Genomic DNA, 17,143 nt, shown 5'->3' with positions numbered 1-17,143 from the left:
TGTCTGTGGCCATGCTGTGGCGGCAACTCACACACAAAATAGAGGAAGACTGGCAACAGACGTTAGCTCAGGGTGAATCTTCCTCAGCAAAAAAGGAAAAAAAAAGAGATGGTTAAAACCTTTTAGACCAGGCCAGGATCATCGCCGGTGACTAAAACCATTAGGACAACTCTGCTCAGCCCCGGCTGCACATTAGAATCAGATAGAATTACATAGGTAAAAATACACATATGTAATTTGTATCTTGCCTGTCTTAGGGTGAGTTACAGATATGATATCCTTTTTCTCCCAAATACTTCAGCATGTATTTCCTAAAAACAAGGACATTCTGTTACATAACCAGTGTACAATCATCGAAATCAGGAAATTAACACTGAGACAATGTTATTGTCTAATCCACAGACCTTATTTAAAATTCACCTCTTGTCCCAGTAATCAAAAGAAACAAATCTTAAATGATTTTTTTCTAGGGCCGGTCCGTGGCTTAGCGGTTAGGTGCGTGCGCTCCGCTACTGGCGGCCCGGGTTCGGATCCCGGGCGCGCACCGACACACCGCTTCTCCGGCCATGCTGAGGCCACGTCCCACATACAGCAACTAGAAGGATGTGCAGCTATGACATACAACTGTCTGCTGGGGCTTTCGGGGGACAAAAAAGGAGGAGGATTGGCAATAGATGTTAGCTCAGAGCCGGTCTTCCTCAGCAAAAAGAGGAGGATTAGCACGGATGTTAGCTCAGGGCTGATCTTCCTCACAAAAAAAAAAAAAACGATTTTTTTCTAATCCAAGATTCAATCCATAAATTGTGGGTCGTTGGATTTTTTCTTTTTAGGTCTTTCTCTGTTAAAGATACATATGTAAATGTAGAATATGATGTTGAGATTTGCTTTAAAATACAGCAATTAAGAAAAAAAGATGGGGGCCCGGCCTGGTGGCATAGTGGTTAAGTTGGCGCACTCCATGGGCCGGCCCTGTGGCTTGGTGGTTAAGTGCGCGCACTGCGATGCTGGTGGCCCGGGTTCGGATCCCGGGTGCGCATCGAGGCACCACTTCTCCGTTCATCCTGAGGCCGAGTCCCACGTGCAGCAACTAGAAGGATGTGCAGCTACGACACACAACTATCCACTGGGGCTTTGGGGGGAAAAAATAAAATAAATAAAATCTTTAAAAAAAAAAAAAAAAGTTGGCGCACTCCACTCCGGCAGCCCAGGGTTCGAGTGTTGGCATCATCGCAGCGGTGGGCACAGACCAATGCACTACTCATCAAGCCATGCTGTGGAGGTGTCCGATTTACAAAATAGAGGAAGATGGGCACAGATGTTAGCTCAGGGCTAACCATCCTCAGCAAAAAAAAAAAAAAAAGAGGAAGATTGGCAGCAGATGTTAGCCCAGGGCTGATCTTCTTCACCAAAAAAAAAAGAAAGAAAGAAAGAAAGAAAGGAAAAAAGTTGCAGCCAGCCTGGTGGTGTAGTGGTCAAGTTTGCGCCTCTGCTTTGGTGGTTCAGGGTCACGGGCTCTGACATATACATGGCTTATCAAGCCACGCTGTGGTGGCTCCCATATAAAGTAGAGAAAGATGGGCTCAGATGTTAGCCGAGGGCCAGTCTTCCTCTGCAAAAAGAAGAGGATTGGCAACAGATGTTAGCTCAGGGCTAATTTTCCTCACAAAAAGAAAAAGAGTTGAGTGGTGGAGATACAAGAAAAACACTATAATGGTGATAATTGTTGAAGTAGGTGGGGTCCAAGACGGAGGTTCATTACACCTTTCTCTCTGCTTTTCTCTATGTTTGAAATTTTCCACGATAAAATGAAAATTAACTAAATATAAAAATATTTGATATATCAACCGTACTGCCAGAAAATAGTAAAAATAACAGCTGTTGTTTCTGTGCAATAGTTACCAGCTGGGTTATGCAATAACTGTACAATTGTTATTGTATGCAATAACTGTGCAATAGTTATGATAGGCAATAATTGTGCAAAGGTTATTAGCTCTGTTACATTCTCACATGAGCTCATTTAATGCTCTCAACAGACCTGACTTACCACCCAGGTTACAGACACAGGAACTAGGGCTCAGAGGCATGATGACCCAGTCTACGTAGAGAACAAGGAGTTGGAACCCCAGTTTACCTGAGCTCTCACTTGTTCTCCAATCCGAGTGACCCGGGGGGAGGAACTGCACTTGCCCCAGGCGGATATCTCCGCTGAAACAAACCAAAAATGTATTCCCTGGTACCGCTGTCCTCTCCACTTGGACCAATAGAAATTCCGAGAAGTAACAGATGGGTGCTCCAACCATTTGGCGCGGGGGAGGGGTTGGAGCATCTTCTCCCCGAGCCTATTGGACGAATCCGAATCTGGTCGCCGAATTTGCCCGGCTTCCCACCCCCAGCCGGGGACAGGACTGTCGCGCTGCGCGCCTGGGGCGTGGCCTGGGATTCCCCGGGAGGGGAGGGCACTATATGTCCTTGGGCGGAGAGGGGAGGTGACTCCGGGCGAAGAGGAGGACGCAGAATGAGGGCCCTGCGGGTGAGGGTCCCCACAGGTCGGGCCGGGGTCCCCAACCTGGAAGCCCTCGCCCCAATACGAGACTCCCTAAACATCTCGGAATCTGGGGCCTTGGAACGTGAGCCCCCTGCAGGATTCAGGACTCCCTCCTAAACAGCCTGGGACCCCCACTCCTCACCTGCCAATCCAAGAACTTCTGAGACAGCCGGGGACCCCTAACATGGCCCAAAGCCCCGGGTTTGACCTTCTTCCCTTCATCCAGGGTTCCCTTAACACCTCGGGACCTAGGTACTGGGAACTTCACCCCCCTTTCCCTCCCCCGGCCGTAAACCCCGTTAGGTACCCCAGATCCAGTCCCGACATTCCCGGGACCTGGGCTTCTCCCATTAATCCAGGAAACCCACCCCCCAAACATCTCGGGACTTGGACCCGAAGATCGTGAGTCTCCCTTCGGAGTCCGCTCCTCTTCCAGGACCCCCTAGAGAGCCTGTAACCTCTCAGCTAGACCCTCTAGGCGCGAGTCCCCTTCTGGGCCTTTCTGGACAGGATTCCCTCCCCGACTCGTGCTGGCAGTTCCGATCTTGCCTTTGAGACACTGCCCGGGGATGGGACCGTCCCCACGTCCTGGCCCCAGAGAGCCCGCCCCCGCCCCCAGCCGGACCCACTTCGGGACGCCTCTCCAGGTGCCTCCCATACCCCCCGACCCGCTCCCTCCAGGTCTCCCAGGCACTGGTCCGCTCCTTCAGCTCAACCGCCCGGAACCGCTTCGAGAACCGAGTGGCTGAGAAACAGAAACTCTTCCAGGTGGGCGGGGCGGGGGCGGGGCGAGGGGAGGACCCGGGGCCGCAGGCTCCGCCCGCAGCCGGGTCGGGGAGGCAGGGGACACCGTCTACGGAGCAGCCAGCACCCCTTCCTCATCGGACGCTCCCCACATCCAGGCGGACAATGACCTCCCGGTGCACTTGAAGGGCGGGGTAGCCGACAACATCCTGTACCGAGTGACCATGGGGCTGTGTCTGGGCGGTGAGTGCAGGGCCGGCTCGGCCTGAGCTGCGCGGGGAGGCGGGGCTCGAGCCGGAGTGAGGAAGGCGCAGGTTCCGGGCTGGGGTCTGCGGAGAGGCCTGACTAGCATCTGGGCTGGGGTTTCGGGAGGGGACTAGGTTCTGGGCTGGCCAGGTTTGGGGTCGGTACGGGAGTCCGGGCAGGCATATAGGGAGGGAGCACCCTAGGGCTTAGGCTCCTGTCCCAGGATGGGATCCGGCGCCCAGGCAGGAGTTGGGGAGAAAGCTCCAGCCTGAGCTGGATCAAGGCCCGGTGATGCCCCACCTGAAGTGCGGTGTGGGGAGGGAGCTGGAACCTGAACTGGGGCTGGGATCCGGGCTGAGGACTGCGGAGTCTGCAGAGGGGCTTAAAAACCTGAGATGGGGCTCAGGGAGGCTCTTAGGGTCTCATTCTGTATCCTCCACTCTCCCTCCCTAGGCACCGCCTACAGCCTGTACTGCCTTGGCTGGGCCTCCTTCCCCCACAAGAAGTGAGACCAAGAAGCCTGCAGGACCTGAGAGACCTGAATGAGCATCAATAAATGTGCTGGCTTCTTGGGGAACCCAGCCCAGCTCTGTCCTCCGTGTGGGTGTGCGCGCAGGTGGGCCTGTCCATGCCCCTCAGCCTGTCCTCCCATTAGCAAGGGATCTCTGCCCCATGAACAGCCCATTGCCCCAGCCCTGAGTCCCTCATGCTAGACCAGGGCTACTCCTAGGATGTCGCTCCTTCTCAAACCTCCCAGAGGCACCCCCAGATGGCACCCCGGGGCTGCCCCTCAGGGCTTGGGACCTGGGGTGGTATCCTCGAATGCGAAAGGGGCTCTGTATCCTGGGATGGCAGCCCCTCTCCTCGCAGAGGCCCGAGAGTGGGAAGGAAGATGCTGAGCCTGGACCACAGCACAACAGAGGCAGAGGCACAGGCATGTGAGGACAGACTCACTGGAGCCTAGAAGCTGAGAGAGGGGCAAACACGGCCTTGGAACAGAGCCAGGGTGGCACTGAGACCTCCCGCCAGCCTTGCTCCTGCAGAAGCAGAGATGGCCTGGGCTTCTGGGTCCCAGTCTCAGCCTCCACAGGATCTGTGAGGGATCTCAGTGAGAAGGAGGCTACAGCCCAACTGGGATCCAGTATGAGAAAAAAGACAAGAAAAGAACTAGGAGACACACAGATCCAGCCCTGGGGATAGACGTGGAGACATAAATCACCACCACCCCCCGCCCAGGACCCTGACTCCCTCTGCCCCAGACAGAGCCTGAGCCACCCCTCAACTCTCGAACAGGAGGCGATCTGAGAGCAGCAACTGGGGTGCATTTATTTCCTCCTGGGCCTGGCAGGCTGGCGCAGAATACAAAGGCCCTGGGACGTGGGCCTGTTACGGCCTGGAGTTCGGCTGCCTGGGTGGTAACTGTGAATGGGTGTGCCAGGGCGTGTAGAGACTGGAGTGATGTTCTCAGGACTGAGAGAAGGGCCCTTGGGGCATGGAAGCGACACAAGCGTTGGGCTTGGCACAGGTGCACGAGATGGGTTATGGAGTGGATGTGAGATGAGTGTGCTGGGGGTCGGGTGACCCTTGGGGCAGGGCATGTTAGAGTGTCTTAGAGCCAGGGATAACTTGGGGCAGGGCAGGCTGGGGCAGGTTGGACCCTGGCCCTTGACTGAGAAGCCGGGTGCCGAGGGCTGGGAGAACAGAAACGCCTGTGGATGAGCAGGACCCATGAGGACATGACTACAGACAGGATCAGTTCTGGGAGAGACCGCAGAGTCCAGGTGACTCCTATAGCGAGGCGATGAGGGGCAGGTCCGGGCTCCCATTCAGGAATACATAGTCAGCTGCAGCCACTGGGGACAGGGAGGCACGGAGAGTGAGGAGCAGGGAGCTGAGGAAGAGCAGGTGCCCTTCTCTGCCCCGACCCCGGCGGTTGTTGGGAAGATGGGGGAGGGAGCCCGAGCTCAGAGCAGGTACACAGGGCTGAGGGGACGGGTCCCCTACTGGGCACCCACATCCCAGGATGGGGTTCTTACCTCTTGGATGTTCACCTGGATTTGTCCACTGCCATCTTTGTCAAGAGATTTGAAGGCACCTAGAGGAAAAGGGAAGGGTTGGGGGGATTTGGCTTTGAGGATAAAAATATTATACCAATATATGGGATGAGAATAATAACGGCTAGTACTTTAATGAGTACTTGCTCTGTGCCAAGCACTGTATAAAGTGCTTTCTGCATATTAATTCATTTAATCCAGTTCTGGATTAAGTGTCCAGTTCTGGGAGATAAGTGTCATTTTAAAACAAGGAACAGAGAAGTGAAGTGATGTGCTCCAGGTCACACAGCGAGAAAGTGAGGAGACTGGGCTTGGAAGCCAGGCTGTTACCCACCTCAGTAATGGCCTCTGTGTACCGACCTGCGCTCCCATCACCCTCTGCCCAAGCCCCAGGCTCCTGCTCACCTCTAAGCCCTCCAGTTCCAGCCTACCCAGGCTACTGCAAGGAGGCTCTGTGGGCTCCCCTTCCTGCCTGGTCCCCCACCTGCCCTGAAACCCGACCCCATGTTCCCCACCTATACCCAAACCTTGGCAAACAGGTGCCCACAGCCTTTGCTTCCTCTCTCAGCCCTCAGTTCCCACCCGCGGGGGTCCACACACGTGGTGTCCCGGAACCTGCACGTGCTGAAGTTGCTACTGGCCCTCTTGCTGCTAAATCCAATGGCCATTTCTTGGGCTTCTCTTCTTGGCATCATCTGCCCTATTGTCTACTCTCACCTTCCCCTCCCATCCCTGACATACCCGCCCCTTTTCCTCTACCCAAGCTCTTAATGCGTTGTCCTCCCTGGGCTCTCAGGAGGCGAGGAATCTTCCTCAAGCCAAACCTGACCCTGTCCCTCCCCTGCCTAGAACCTGCTGTGGCTCTCCATTGCCTCCAATAGTGTCTGAGCACCCTGAACTTGGCATTCACAGTCCTGCCTGGCCTGACCATGCCCATTGCTCCTGCCTCTTTTCACTCAACTTGCTCAGACAGATCCGAGTCCAGATTCTGGCTTTGCAAGACTTCCTAGCTTCTAACTTCCTAGCTGAGTGGCTGTGAGCAAGCCATTTTGCCTCCTTGAGCCCTAGGTTTCTCCTCCGTAAAATCGGGACAAAGTTCCCACTTCTCAGGGCAGTCTTAGGATTCAGTGCATTAGTGTTCCTAAGAGCCCTCATATCCAGCCCCTACTGACCCCTCAGAGCCTTGTCTCCCCATCCCAACCCCTCTTCAGCACTCTGAACTGAGTCCAACAAAAAACACCCAAAGCACCATCTTCTTTTCCCTTTCTAGGCCTTCGCACAGGCTGTTCCCACTGCAACACTCGCCCCCACCCTCTCACTGGGCTCACTCTTCATCTCTCAGGTCTCAGCTCACATGTGGCCTCCTCCAGGAAGCCCTTAGGCTGCATCAGGTGCCTCGTAAGGAGCTTCCCCAATCACAAGTCTAGGCCCACTGTGCCCTGAGCTTCCCCTCACAGCCTCATCGCTCTGCCCAGGCGGCCCCTATCCCAGCAGTAACCATTCGGAGCTGTCACCATCTGGTGAGTTGCTTCTCCTCCAGTGGACTATGAGTGACGTGAGGGCAGGAGCTGGGGCTATTCCCGTCACTGCTGTGCCCCTAGCATGGCCCACCTCAGGGACCTTGGCCAATGGAGGCTGAACCAATCCCGACCGGGAAGAGAGCCAGGGTGTCACTCACGGAACATGGCGTCCATCCTGACCAGGCAGCTGATGAAGTTGTCAAAATCCATGTTCCCTCCCTCATCTGAGTAGCGTCGGATGATCATGTTGTAGAGATGCTCGTTCAGGTGGAACCCTGAGAATGGTTTCGTCTCTCAGGTGTGGGAGCCACGTAGCCCAACCCTCTCAGCCCCCCTGCCAGGATTCAGGCTCAGACCAGCTCAGTGGGGGCTGCCTCGCCACTCCCACCCGCAGCCCCACCAAGTCCCTCCCAGCCACACCTGCTGCCTGAAAGGCGCCTGGGAGTTCACTGCTGCCGATGGTCCCCGAACGGTCAACGTCAAACTGTTTGTATATGGTCTGTGGGGAAACGGAGGTCAGGGTTCAACTGAGCATCATGGGGCATGGCATCTCCACGGCTTGGGGGTCTTTGTGCTAGGAGTCTGAGGTCGCCACGCACCTGCCACTTTTTGATGTTGTTCCACAAGTACTTGAACTCCTCGAAGCCCAGCTTGCCTGTCGTGTCGCTCTGGTGGGAGGGTGTTAAGACGAGTGTAATGATGGTGCCCGGATGCATGCACTATACACACTGTGTACATGACTAGGGTAACGGCCAAGCAGGGGAACCTGAGCTACCCTCAGCTCCCCACCCTGCTCATGTCACCCGGCCTGTGCCTTTATTTTTGTTTTTAGCCATACATAGTTTAGTTTATATTCCTAAAAAAGGACTGTCTCTAAACATAACCATGGGGAATTATATTAAACTTCTCCAAACTACAAATTCCTCACCTGAAAATAGTTGCTAATTCCTCAATTTCATAAATGTGAGGACATGGACAAAACGAGGGTATCTTAGAACTCTACCCGCTGGGTTTGTGGTAGGAACTGAATGAGATATTAACATAAAGCCCTTAGCTCGGGGGGGACGTCTGATAAATTCTCAATAAACAGCAACAATAAAGGTATCAAGTCACCTAGGACACGCCAGACAGTGCTAAGCGTCTCAGGAACACTTCTCCCTAAATGCTCAAGACACCAGCCCCACCACTATTATTCCTCAGTGACAGAGAAAGAAACAGATTCGGAGCTGAAAACTCTACCTGAGTAAGATCATAGTAACAGCTAATGCATACAGACCACTTACTATGTGCTCCTAGGCACTATGCTAAAACTTTTGCATGTAGCTCCAATTCAGTATCACCATCATCATTCACCCCATTTTACAGATAGGCAAACTGAGGGACAGAGAGGCTCAGCAACCTTGTTAAGGGGCAGAGCCAGAACTGTTTAACCCTATGCAACACACGCGTGTGATCACATGACATGTGCATACGCATGTGTCTGCACTGCCCTGTGGGCTGAGTGTGTGAGTACCCAAGATCAGCTACTGACTGGTCCCTGTGCACATGGCTTCATGTCTTTTATGTATGTGGGTGTGCCCTTGGATACATGTGTATGTGTGCACGTGGGCATACCTGTGGCAGTTATAAGCCTGGGTTCTCAAGACTTGTGTCCAAATTCCTATCCTGCCACTATTCTTTATTTATAACTTCAGACAGATGTTAGCCTCTCTCTGAGTCGTTTCTTCACCTTTAAGGGAGTGTAATAATTGTGCCATCTAACAGGGTGACTGTGAATTACAGTAAGTGAGGTGCCAGCTATGACAGCTGATGTTACTATTCACGGCCACATGTCCATGGGTGGGCGTGTGTTCTGATGTATGCATGTCCACCTCTGCAAGTATGAAAGCTACACCCTGGCTGCCCCAATCATGCTCTCAGAAAATTCCCTCTTCACCCAGGCCCCCCCCCACCGACTGCCCCCAAGGATACATCCATTACAGCCACCATGCTGCGACATGTGTCAATGCCAAAACCATCAGTCTTCAGATCAGGGTCTGTGAGGGACAGGTTGAAGGTCAGAGGCAAGAGATCATGGCTACCCCAGCCACCATGCCTCTAAACCTTCTCTTGACCCCAGTCACTCACGTCGGGTCACGACCTTGTTGAGAATGTTCATGAGTTCTGTGGGGCTGACCTCCATGTCCTGTGGGGAGAAGTTAGGGGTGGGTCTGAGCATGTCAGGAAGGAGGATGGGAACTTTGGGACTGCCACGATGGAGTGTGTGTGTCCAAGGGCGGCCCAAGGGAAAGCACGGAAGGGTTAGGACAGGTCTGGGGGCCCCGGGGTTACTTACATCTCCAGCCAGCTGGGCAAAGAGCCTCCGGAACTGCCGGACCTCCTCGCTCTCATTGGCCTCGATGTTGGAGAAATGGGTGCGTGGGGGCTGCAGACAGAGGGAGGAGATCTCATAGCAGGGAGGGGGAGGGGGCCCTGGCCAGGACAGCCCTAGGTGTGGCAAAGTCAGAGTGGGGGGGGGGGGCTGAGTGATCAAAGGAAGGAGAGGTGGTCAGTGACAGGGAGTGGGTCTAGCTAAGTTGAAGACATGAGAAGGGAGAGACTTAATGGGAGGAAAAGAGGGAGAGGAGGTGGGGTTTGTCCAAAGGGACAAGGATGGTGCTGGAAAAGGTCTCAGAGTGAGAAGAGGGGTCTCCCGTTGCGAGGGGTGGCTTACCGGGGGCTCTGGGTTGTACTGCGCAGCCGCCTCGCTGAAGGGAAACCAGGGAGTTAGCGCCAGGGGGCGGGGCCTCCAGCGGGCAGTGACAGCCCCCACGCCCAACCCCCAATCCCCAGCCCGCCACCCTGCCTACCTGCTCCCTCCGCCTGCCTCATCTGTCCTTGCCCTCACCTGTCCCTATCCTTGCTGCCCTGGTTGCGCAGCGAGGAAACCCACAGGCCCGCCCCCATGCTGGCTGCTCTCCTCCCAGGGCACACCTACCCAACGGCAGACTCCTCAACAGACCCAGCCCTTGAAGGCCCCAGCTCCCCGGGTCCCACCTGTCTAGGAACCTGCTCCATCGCCATGGCTTCCTGAACGGAAAGCCTGTGTCTTCCAACATCCCACCCCAGCTCCACGGGTTCTCGCCCCTTGAGGGATCACTGCTCAGTGGCCAAGGCTAACGAGGCCCCTATCGACAACGTCTCCTCCCTCCACCAGGGCATCTTTCTATCCAGCCAGTGCCCGGCCAGGCCCAGGCCAAGGCCACTTCCCCTATCCCATTAGGCTTCGGCCTCTTCTGGGTCCACCTCCTCATTGATCCACCTAGTGCGGCCAGGCCGAGCCCACAAAACAAGCCTCGCCCCCGGGAAGCAATACCCAGTCTCGTTGGCTCCGCCCCCTTAATGTTCGTCTCCAAGTAACTGAAAGCAGGCGGCGCCCAGCCCATGAAGCCCCACCTCCCGGGTCCCATCTGATGGCGTCCCCTCAACGGTCAGACAGCGCCCAGGTCAAGCCCCGCCCCCTGAACCGCCATCGGCCTCATTACGGTCTGCCCCTCAAGGCCAGTCTCCCAGCCCAGCCCCGGCCCAGCCTAATGAAGGTTCCAGGTCAGTCGCCAGGTTACCCCACTCTATTCGTGCTGGACATGCCTCCTCCGCCAGGCCCCGCCCCTCCCCAGGCCCCGCCTTACCTGATGGCGCTAATGACCCCGCCCAGGATGCGCATGGCAGTTCCGCCACCGCCGCCGCCGCCGCCGCCGCCGCCGCCGCCGCCGCTGATCAGGCCTCCGAGCACATTCCCCAGGCCCCCGCCCAGGCCCCCGCCTCCCCCGCCGCCGCCGCCGCCGCCGCCGCCCTTCAGGAACGAGTTAACCAGGAACATGGCTGCGACTCAGGATCCCTGAGGGGGAAAAAGGGGTCAGGTGGCCGCCTCGCCCCTGAGCCCGCCCCCTCCCCACAAAAATACCCATTTCTGGCAGCTGGACGTGGGGGAATAATATGAGGCCTCCGGGTGGGGACCTATCCTCGGGCCGGGGCTTGAGGGTCCATTCGGGGTGGGGTCTGGGCTTCAGCGGGAGGGCAGTTGTCGGGTGGTAGGAGACGGACGGAGGATCAGATTTGAAACCCACTCCGGTCCAAAGGGTCCCCGTCTGGTTTGGGGGGCCCTGGACTGAGTTTACGCATAGGCATCATTAAGCACCCGAACCCGTCCAAGTCTGGGGGTGTTCTCAAGATGGGGGCCCCAGGTTGGTGTAAGGCATCCTTGACTTGTTTGGGCGCTCGAATCTGAAATCCAGAGCCCCAGAACTGGACTTTAGGGGTCTTGGGCGGATCAGGGGCGCGGATCAGAGACTCTCCACCTAGAGGCCCCCGGGGCAGGGTTTAGGAAATCCAGAATGTGGCTTGGGGGCTTAGGTTCTCCCAGCAGCAGGATTACAGTGTCACCGCCGGGTCCGTGGGGTGATGTCTAAGATTGTGGGTGTGAGCCCCGGGGCCCGGGATAACGGAGTCACCATTACAATCGGGAGCACGGATCTCGGACCGTGGTTCTGGAGGCCCACCCAGGGCAGATTTTACGAGCAGATTTACCTCTCAAATCCATGGCTCGTATTTTAGATCCGGAGATGGAAAGTGGAGGAATCCCTGGGGCGGGATAACTGGGGCCGGACAGGTCTGGGGGTTCGCATCTGAGATCATGGGTCTGGGGGACCCCTGAGACCGGGACTTTAGGATCTCCTCGCGGCTGGGGGCCGCCAGGGCTGGGATTACGGAGTACAGAGGGATTCCGCACCGGGCGCTCACCGCCTCGCTCACAGGTCCGCCGGTCCGCTCGCCTGTGCTGCTCCCGGGCCTCCGGCTGCGCCCGACTCGGTAGGGCGGGACCCGTGACTCAGGCCGCGGGCACCGGATCCGGCACTGCTGGGGGCCCAGCGGGTATCCGCGCGGTCCTAGAGCCGGCGCTGGAACTGCGCCTGCGCGCGGCGGCCCCGCCTTCGTAACGGGATGCGGCCGCCGCGGCTCCGCCCTACACGTTTCCACCGCCCCGCGTTCCAACCCCGCCTTGACTTAATAGGTCTGAGGTGCCTACGACTCTCCCGGCCAGGTGAGGGCGCCCGGGGACGAGAGAGCCGAGGTGACTCCCTGGGGTTGTAGTGTGATTTTTCGCCCCGAAGCCAGCCTCCACCCGGCCACCGATGCGGTTTTCAGTCGGCTTGAAAAGGGACTGAGGACTCTTGGCACTCAGGCCCTATCCTAGCCTTGTGGCGACAAACAGCGTCTGGAGGCCCGGGGATCAGCGCCCGCGTCTGTGGTAGGGAGTCAGGCTAGACTAGGTTCCCCGGTCCCTGCGGCAGCCTGGGTGGCGGTCCAGCCGAGGGCGGGACTTCGCCGCCCACCAAACCACCTGTGCCTCCTCCACCCGCACTCGCCTGGACCCCGAGTCAGGGTCACCAGGATCGTTTTTCCCGGACCGGCCCAAGTGTCGCCTCAGTCTTCCAGTCTCTAAAGAGGGGCCCGGACACAGGAAGAGTCCGCTGGCCACGGCCTGATTTCTGAGGCTGGATGTCCCTGAGGTCAGGTTGGGGGGGCGGGGAGGAGGGCGACTGAAGTAGCCTTTGGAGGCCTTTCGCTTGCTCTCGGGTTCCAGCCTCCAACCCGTGCGCACCCGCTACTTTTTCAGGGCTCCTCAGAGGGAACTAAGTCTGGCTCCCAGGCTCTTGCCTCGAGGCTGGCTGAACTTGAGTTTGATCCTGGCTCTGCCCCTTAATAACTGTGGGATCCCAAACAGTGACTCGAGCAATGATTTTCTAATCTGTAAAATGGGAACAAGGGTCCCATGCCCCCCACCCCGCCGGCCCTACCATATTTAAGTCATAAACGCTTAGTAAATAATAGCTATTATCCTCTGTGTCTGTACTCATGCTGTTCCCTCCTCCTGGAGCCCACCTGGATTCCTCAGGGGGTTGACTCTTTCTCATCCTTAGATAATACTGATAAAAATAACTGCCAAGCGTGCTCCTAAGACTTTACACATATCAGCCCATATGTCCTCATAACAGTCCTATGGGATGGATGCTATATATTATCTCCATTCTACAAATAAATAAACTGACTCGGAGGTTAAATTCCCTAGCCTGTACCCTTACCCACTACCCTAATGCATTGACTCCTCAATAATAGAAATATTTTAATATGATAATAGCTCAAACAAGAAGATCACAACAGACAAAATCGCAGCTGTGCTTCTTGAGGGCTTGGGGCCAGGCCATGGAACTGCTACACAAACCTTGTCTATGAGGCAGGAACTAACCAGAGAAAATGGAGGCTCTGAAGGCAGGGTAACTTGCCTGAGGTCACAGAGGGTGGCAGGACCAGGTATGAAACTGGGCTTGGCTGATGCCAATACTTGTGGTGATGACTAATCCGGATTCCCTTCTCCCCACACCCCTCCCTGCCAGACTGAGCAGCCTCTGTTCTCTGCCCTCTCTGGGGCTCACTGCCTGCCAGGCCTTTGCATGGGCTGTGCCCTCTACCTGGAACATTCCTTCTGCCTTTTTCACCTGGTTTTGTAGCTACTAAGGCTTTGGGTGTCAGCTCAGGAGTCACCTCCTTAGGAAGCCCTCCCTGTCGCCTCCTGAGACTAGAAGAGGCTTGCGGGTACCTGTTTGTGACCTGTATTTTCTCAGAGCACTCATTGCCAGTTAAATCATATTGTCATCTAGGTCTGTCTCCCTGACTCTTAATCCCGGCCAGCTCCAAGTTGTAGGCCTTGGTCCTTCTCTCTGTCCCACTCATGCCACAGGGATCTCCCCCACATGCATGGCTTAAATTCCATCTCTAGGCTATCAACACCCAAATTTCTGTCTTCAGCCCAGAAATTTCCATCTCTAGGCTCCTACATTCTGCATCTTACTCTCCATCTCCATAGGGGGCTTAGCGGTGTCTCAGGCTTCACACATCCTAAACTGAGCTCCTGACCTTCCTCCCAAACTTGCTCCCTCTCCACCTTCCCAGTCTAGGTTAATGGCACCTTGGTCCTTCCAGTGACTGAGACCAAACACCCCAGAGTCGTCCTTGACTTCTCTGTCACACCCACTCCAACCTGTCAGCACACCTTGTTGACTCTACCCACAAAAACTAAGCTCTTCTCCCCAGCCACTGCCCCCAACCTGGCCCTGCCTCCGTCCTCTCTGGCCTGGACCATTATCGCAGCTCCCGTACCTGCCCTCACCGTCCTTTCCCCAAATGCAGCCAGAGGGAGCCTGTGAACACCTGAGTCAGGTCCGGACCCTCCTGGTTGAGCCCTCCCCTGGCTGCACCTCACCACTATAAGACTCGAAGTCTCACCACGGCCACCAAGTCCCTAGTGACCTGTCCTGGCACCTCTCTGCCCTCATCTCCTCCCTCGTAAGAAAGGAGAAGAAGCTGTACTGGCAGCTTGACCTGGATATTCCAGCTGAACACAGACCAGACGCAGACGAGGAGGCTCTGCCAGCACAGCCATATCCAACAGCCCTCTCCTGCGGCACACGGGAGGCCGCCACTCCAGCCCCAAGGCCCTTCTGAGCCCCGCCTTTGTGCCTCAAGTCTCCACATCTCGTCATCTCAGGAAGGTCCTCTCAGATCTCCGTCCCACCCCACACTCCCTGTCCCACCCCCACGCTGCTCTTACTGTCACCCACTAGTTGTCCCAAGGAACTCAAGGGAGGTTTCAGAAGCATTTAACTGTTTCTCCAAATTGTTTTTTCTCTTTTGTTATGTTAAGACAATCACCAACCGCCCTGAACCAGTCCAAACCCCACCACAAGAGACACCTACACAGATGGGCGAGAAGTGCCCAAGAGATGACCTTTGCCTCATTTTAATGCTAAGATCTCCACCCCAGGAGGAGCTAAGGCCTTACTACCATAACATGTGATGTACGTGGAAGCGTGTTTTCCAACTGAGACTTCGCAAGCGAATGCCGACCTCTCCCTTTTGAGTATTCATTCCGCATCCGAAATAAAAGGCTCCTGCTTCCCTGTGCTCAGGGAGCCACGGCTTTGGAAACGATTCCCTGTGGTCTCTATTTGCGGCAAACAAATTTTACTTTGTGTGACAACTACTTCTGGTGAAGGCTCTGATTTCAACTCACCGAGAAGCAGACCCACTTTGGTGTGGTAACGTTACCATTATCACCTGCTGACATACTGCAGAGTTTGCTTATTTCTTCAGTTTCTTGTCTGTCCCCCCACTAGAATGTGAGCTCCTTGATGGCAAGGATTTCCGTCTCTCTTTTTCACTGCTACGTACCCAGTTCCTAAGCCAGTGCCTGTCACATCTGAGGTACTCAATATTTGTTGAATGAAATGTTTTGTGTGAATTTTCCCATTGAATTTTCAGCACCATCAATAAGATAGTACAGCAAACCTTACTAAAGTCTTCCACCATCTTCCAGGCTCCTTGAACTCAGGCATGCTTATGTGACTTGCTTTGGCCAATAAAATGTGAATGGAAGTGTTGGGTGTGTCACTTCCCAGTAGTAGCATTTAAAAGCCAGTGCAGGATGCTCCATGCTTTCATCCGCTGCCCAGGCAGCCTTGGGTGCTATGCGAGCACAGAGGTGCCACACAAAGGAAGCTGGCTGGATTGCTGAGCCATGGCGTGGAGGACATCTGCCTATTTCTATGAGCAAGAAATGTTTTGAGATGTTCGTCCACTAAGGTCTAGGGCTCATTTGTTACCACAGCATAACCTAACATATTCTGACTGATGCAGGTAGAAGTTGTTATCAGGCCCTTGAGGTAACCAGAGAGATGGGATTACTTATCTAAGATTGCATAGCTTGTAAGTGAAGGGGAGGAAGACTATCCTCTACCCACTCTGGATCCTTTCTGGCTGGGCTATGAATTAAATTTACATGAGACAGATTAACAGGAGAAAATTAAACAAAGCCTTATAACATGTATACATGGGAGAGACCCAGGAATAACTGGGTAACTCGACAAAATGGCAGAGGTTCTCATCTTAAACACCATCTTCAGCTAGAGACTAAGGAGGATGTTGGGGGTGGGGGAGTCAGCTATGGGAGATTACCAGAAAAGCACAGTAAACAAGAGTAAGGTTAATATGCAGATTTAAGTCCTTGCCTTCCTCACTGATGAGTTTCTAGAGATAAGGTCATCCCCCCTTCTTCCCCGTACAGAGAGAAAGACACATTTACAAATGGAGATTTCCCTTATAAATGTAAATGTCTCTTACAAAGGGTCACTTCTACTTTTACTTGGTTTTCAGAGCTTTGATAAGAATGGGCTTAGCAAGGACCCTCCCAGTCTATCCATACCCAGAGTTATCTATGGTGATGGCATGTCCTGGGAACAGGCCTTCTATCTTAAATTCTTTTAGGCAGTTAGTTGCTGGTGGAGGTCAAAGTTTCTTTCTGAGTCTTCTGAGCCTTTATTGTCTTCAGCTCGAAATAATCCACATCCAGAGTAGCACATCTTGGGGCGGCCTGCCCTGAACCCCATCATAAGTGTCAGAGTCAAGATTCAAACCAGGAAGGCTAGCTTTGTAGCTCACGCTTTTAATCCTCACAATTTGTTGCTTCAATGATGTTAATTTCACAATGCCACCAATTAATAAACTTGCAATAGTCATAACTACCCTAGCTAATGCCGCCCCAGGGCTTGATGGGACCAGGCTGGGGTGACTGCATTACAGGCATGTCCTGCAAGGCCTCTCACAACCCTCTGGAAAGGAACTAACGTGAGAGGAAGTGGAGATTCACTTCCCGTGAGAGAGCGGGAGTCATTTGCCTGAGGGGATGGCAGAGCCAGGTGTAAACCCAAGTAGTTACATGATGACTAATTCGGATTACTGTCCCTCCACTGCCCTGCCTTCAACAGTGTATTAGTCAGGGTTCTCCAGAGAAGCAGAGTCAATAGAAAGAAAGAAGGAGAGAGAAAGAGATTTATTATAAGGAATTGGCTCACACCATTATGGAGGCAGAGAAGTCACACGACCTGCTGGCTGCAAGCTGGAGGGCCGGGAAAGCCAATGGTTTAAGTTCTGGTCCAAGT

At 54.7% G+C, this 17,143-nt stretch overlaps 2 protein-coding genes across 4 annotated transcripts; one reads left to right on the top strand and one right to left on the bottom strand.

The window, feature by feature from the left end:
- The first annotated feature begins 2,221 nt into the window (after positions 1 to 2,221).
- COX7A1 (cytochrome c oxidase subunit 7A1) lies at positions 2,222 to 4,116 on the top strand. Its single transcript, XM_004439766.3, has 4 exons — positions 2,222 to 2,530; positions 3,227 to 3,313; positions 3,448 to 3,532; positions 3,989 to 4,116. Exons 1-4 carry the CDS (start codon positions 2,222 to 2,224, stop codon positions 4,042 to 4,044), a joined length of 537 nt encoding a protein of 178 aa, XP_004439823.2. The 3' UTR covers positions 4,045 to 4,116.
- Positions 4,117 to 4,837: 721 nt separating this feature from the next.
- Positions 4,838 to 12,034, bottom strand: CAPNS1 (calpain small subunit 1). Of its 3 annotated transcripts, none has more exons than XM_014794840.2 (11): positions 11,889 to 12,034; positions 10,778 to 10,986; positions 9,823 to 9,856; positions 9,445 to 9,534; positions 9,237 to 9,294; positions 9,081 to 9,145; positions 7,709 to 7,777; positions 7,530 to 7,608; positions 7,268 to 7,384; positions 5,572 to 5,630; positions 4,838 to 5,388 (listed from the first exon to the last, which is right to left on the bottom strand). In XM_014794840.2, exons 2-11 carry the CDS (start codon positions 10,966 to 10,968, stop codon positions 5,362 to 5,364), a joined length of 789 nt encoding a protein of 262 aa, XP_014650326.1. In that variant the 5' UTR covers positions 10,969 to 10,986; positions 11,889 to 12,034; the 3' UTR covers positions 4,838 to 5,361. The 3 variants fall into 3 exon arrangements, with proteins under 3 accessions (XP_014650326.1, XP_087278358.1, XP_087278359.1); XM_087422232.1 differs by having other exon boundaries at positions 11,878 to 12,025; XM_087422233.1 differs by lacking the exon at positions 11,889 to 12,034 and adding an exon at positions 11,676 to 11,844.
- Positions 12,035 to 17,143: the final 5,109 nt, after the last annotated feature.

This window comes from Ceratotherium simum, chromosome 33 (assembly GCF_057802395.1).
Source record: "Ceratotherium simum simum isolate JZ-2026a chromosome 33, ASM5780239v1, whole genome shotgun sequence".
Classification (NCBI taxonomy): Eukaryota; Metazoa; Chordata; class Mammalia; order Perissodactyla; family Rhinocerotidae; genus Ceratotherium; species Ceratotherium simum.
This window is presented reverse-complemented; position numbering and strand designations above follow the sequence as displayed.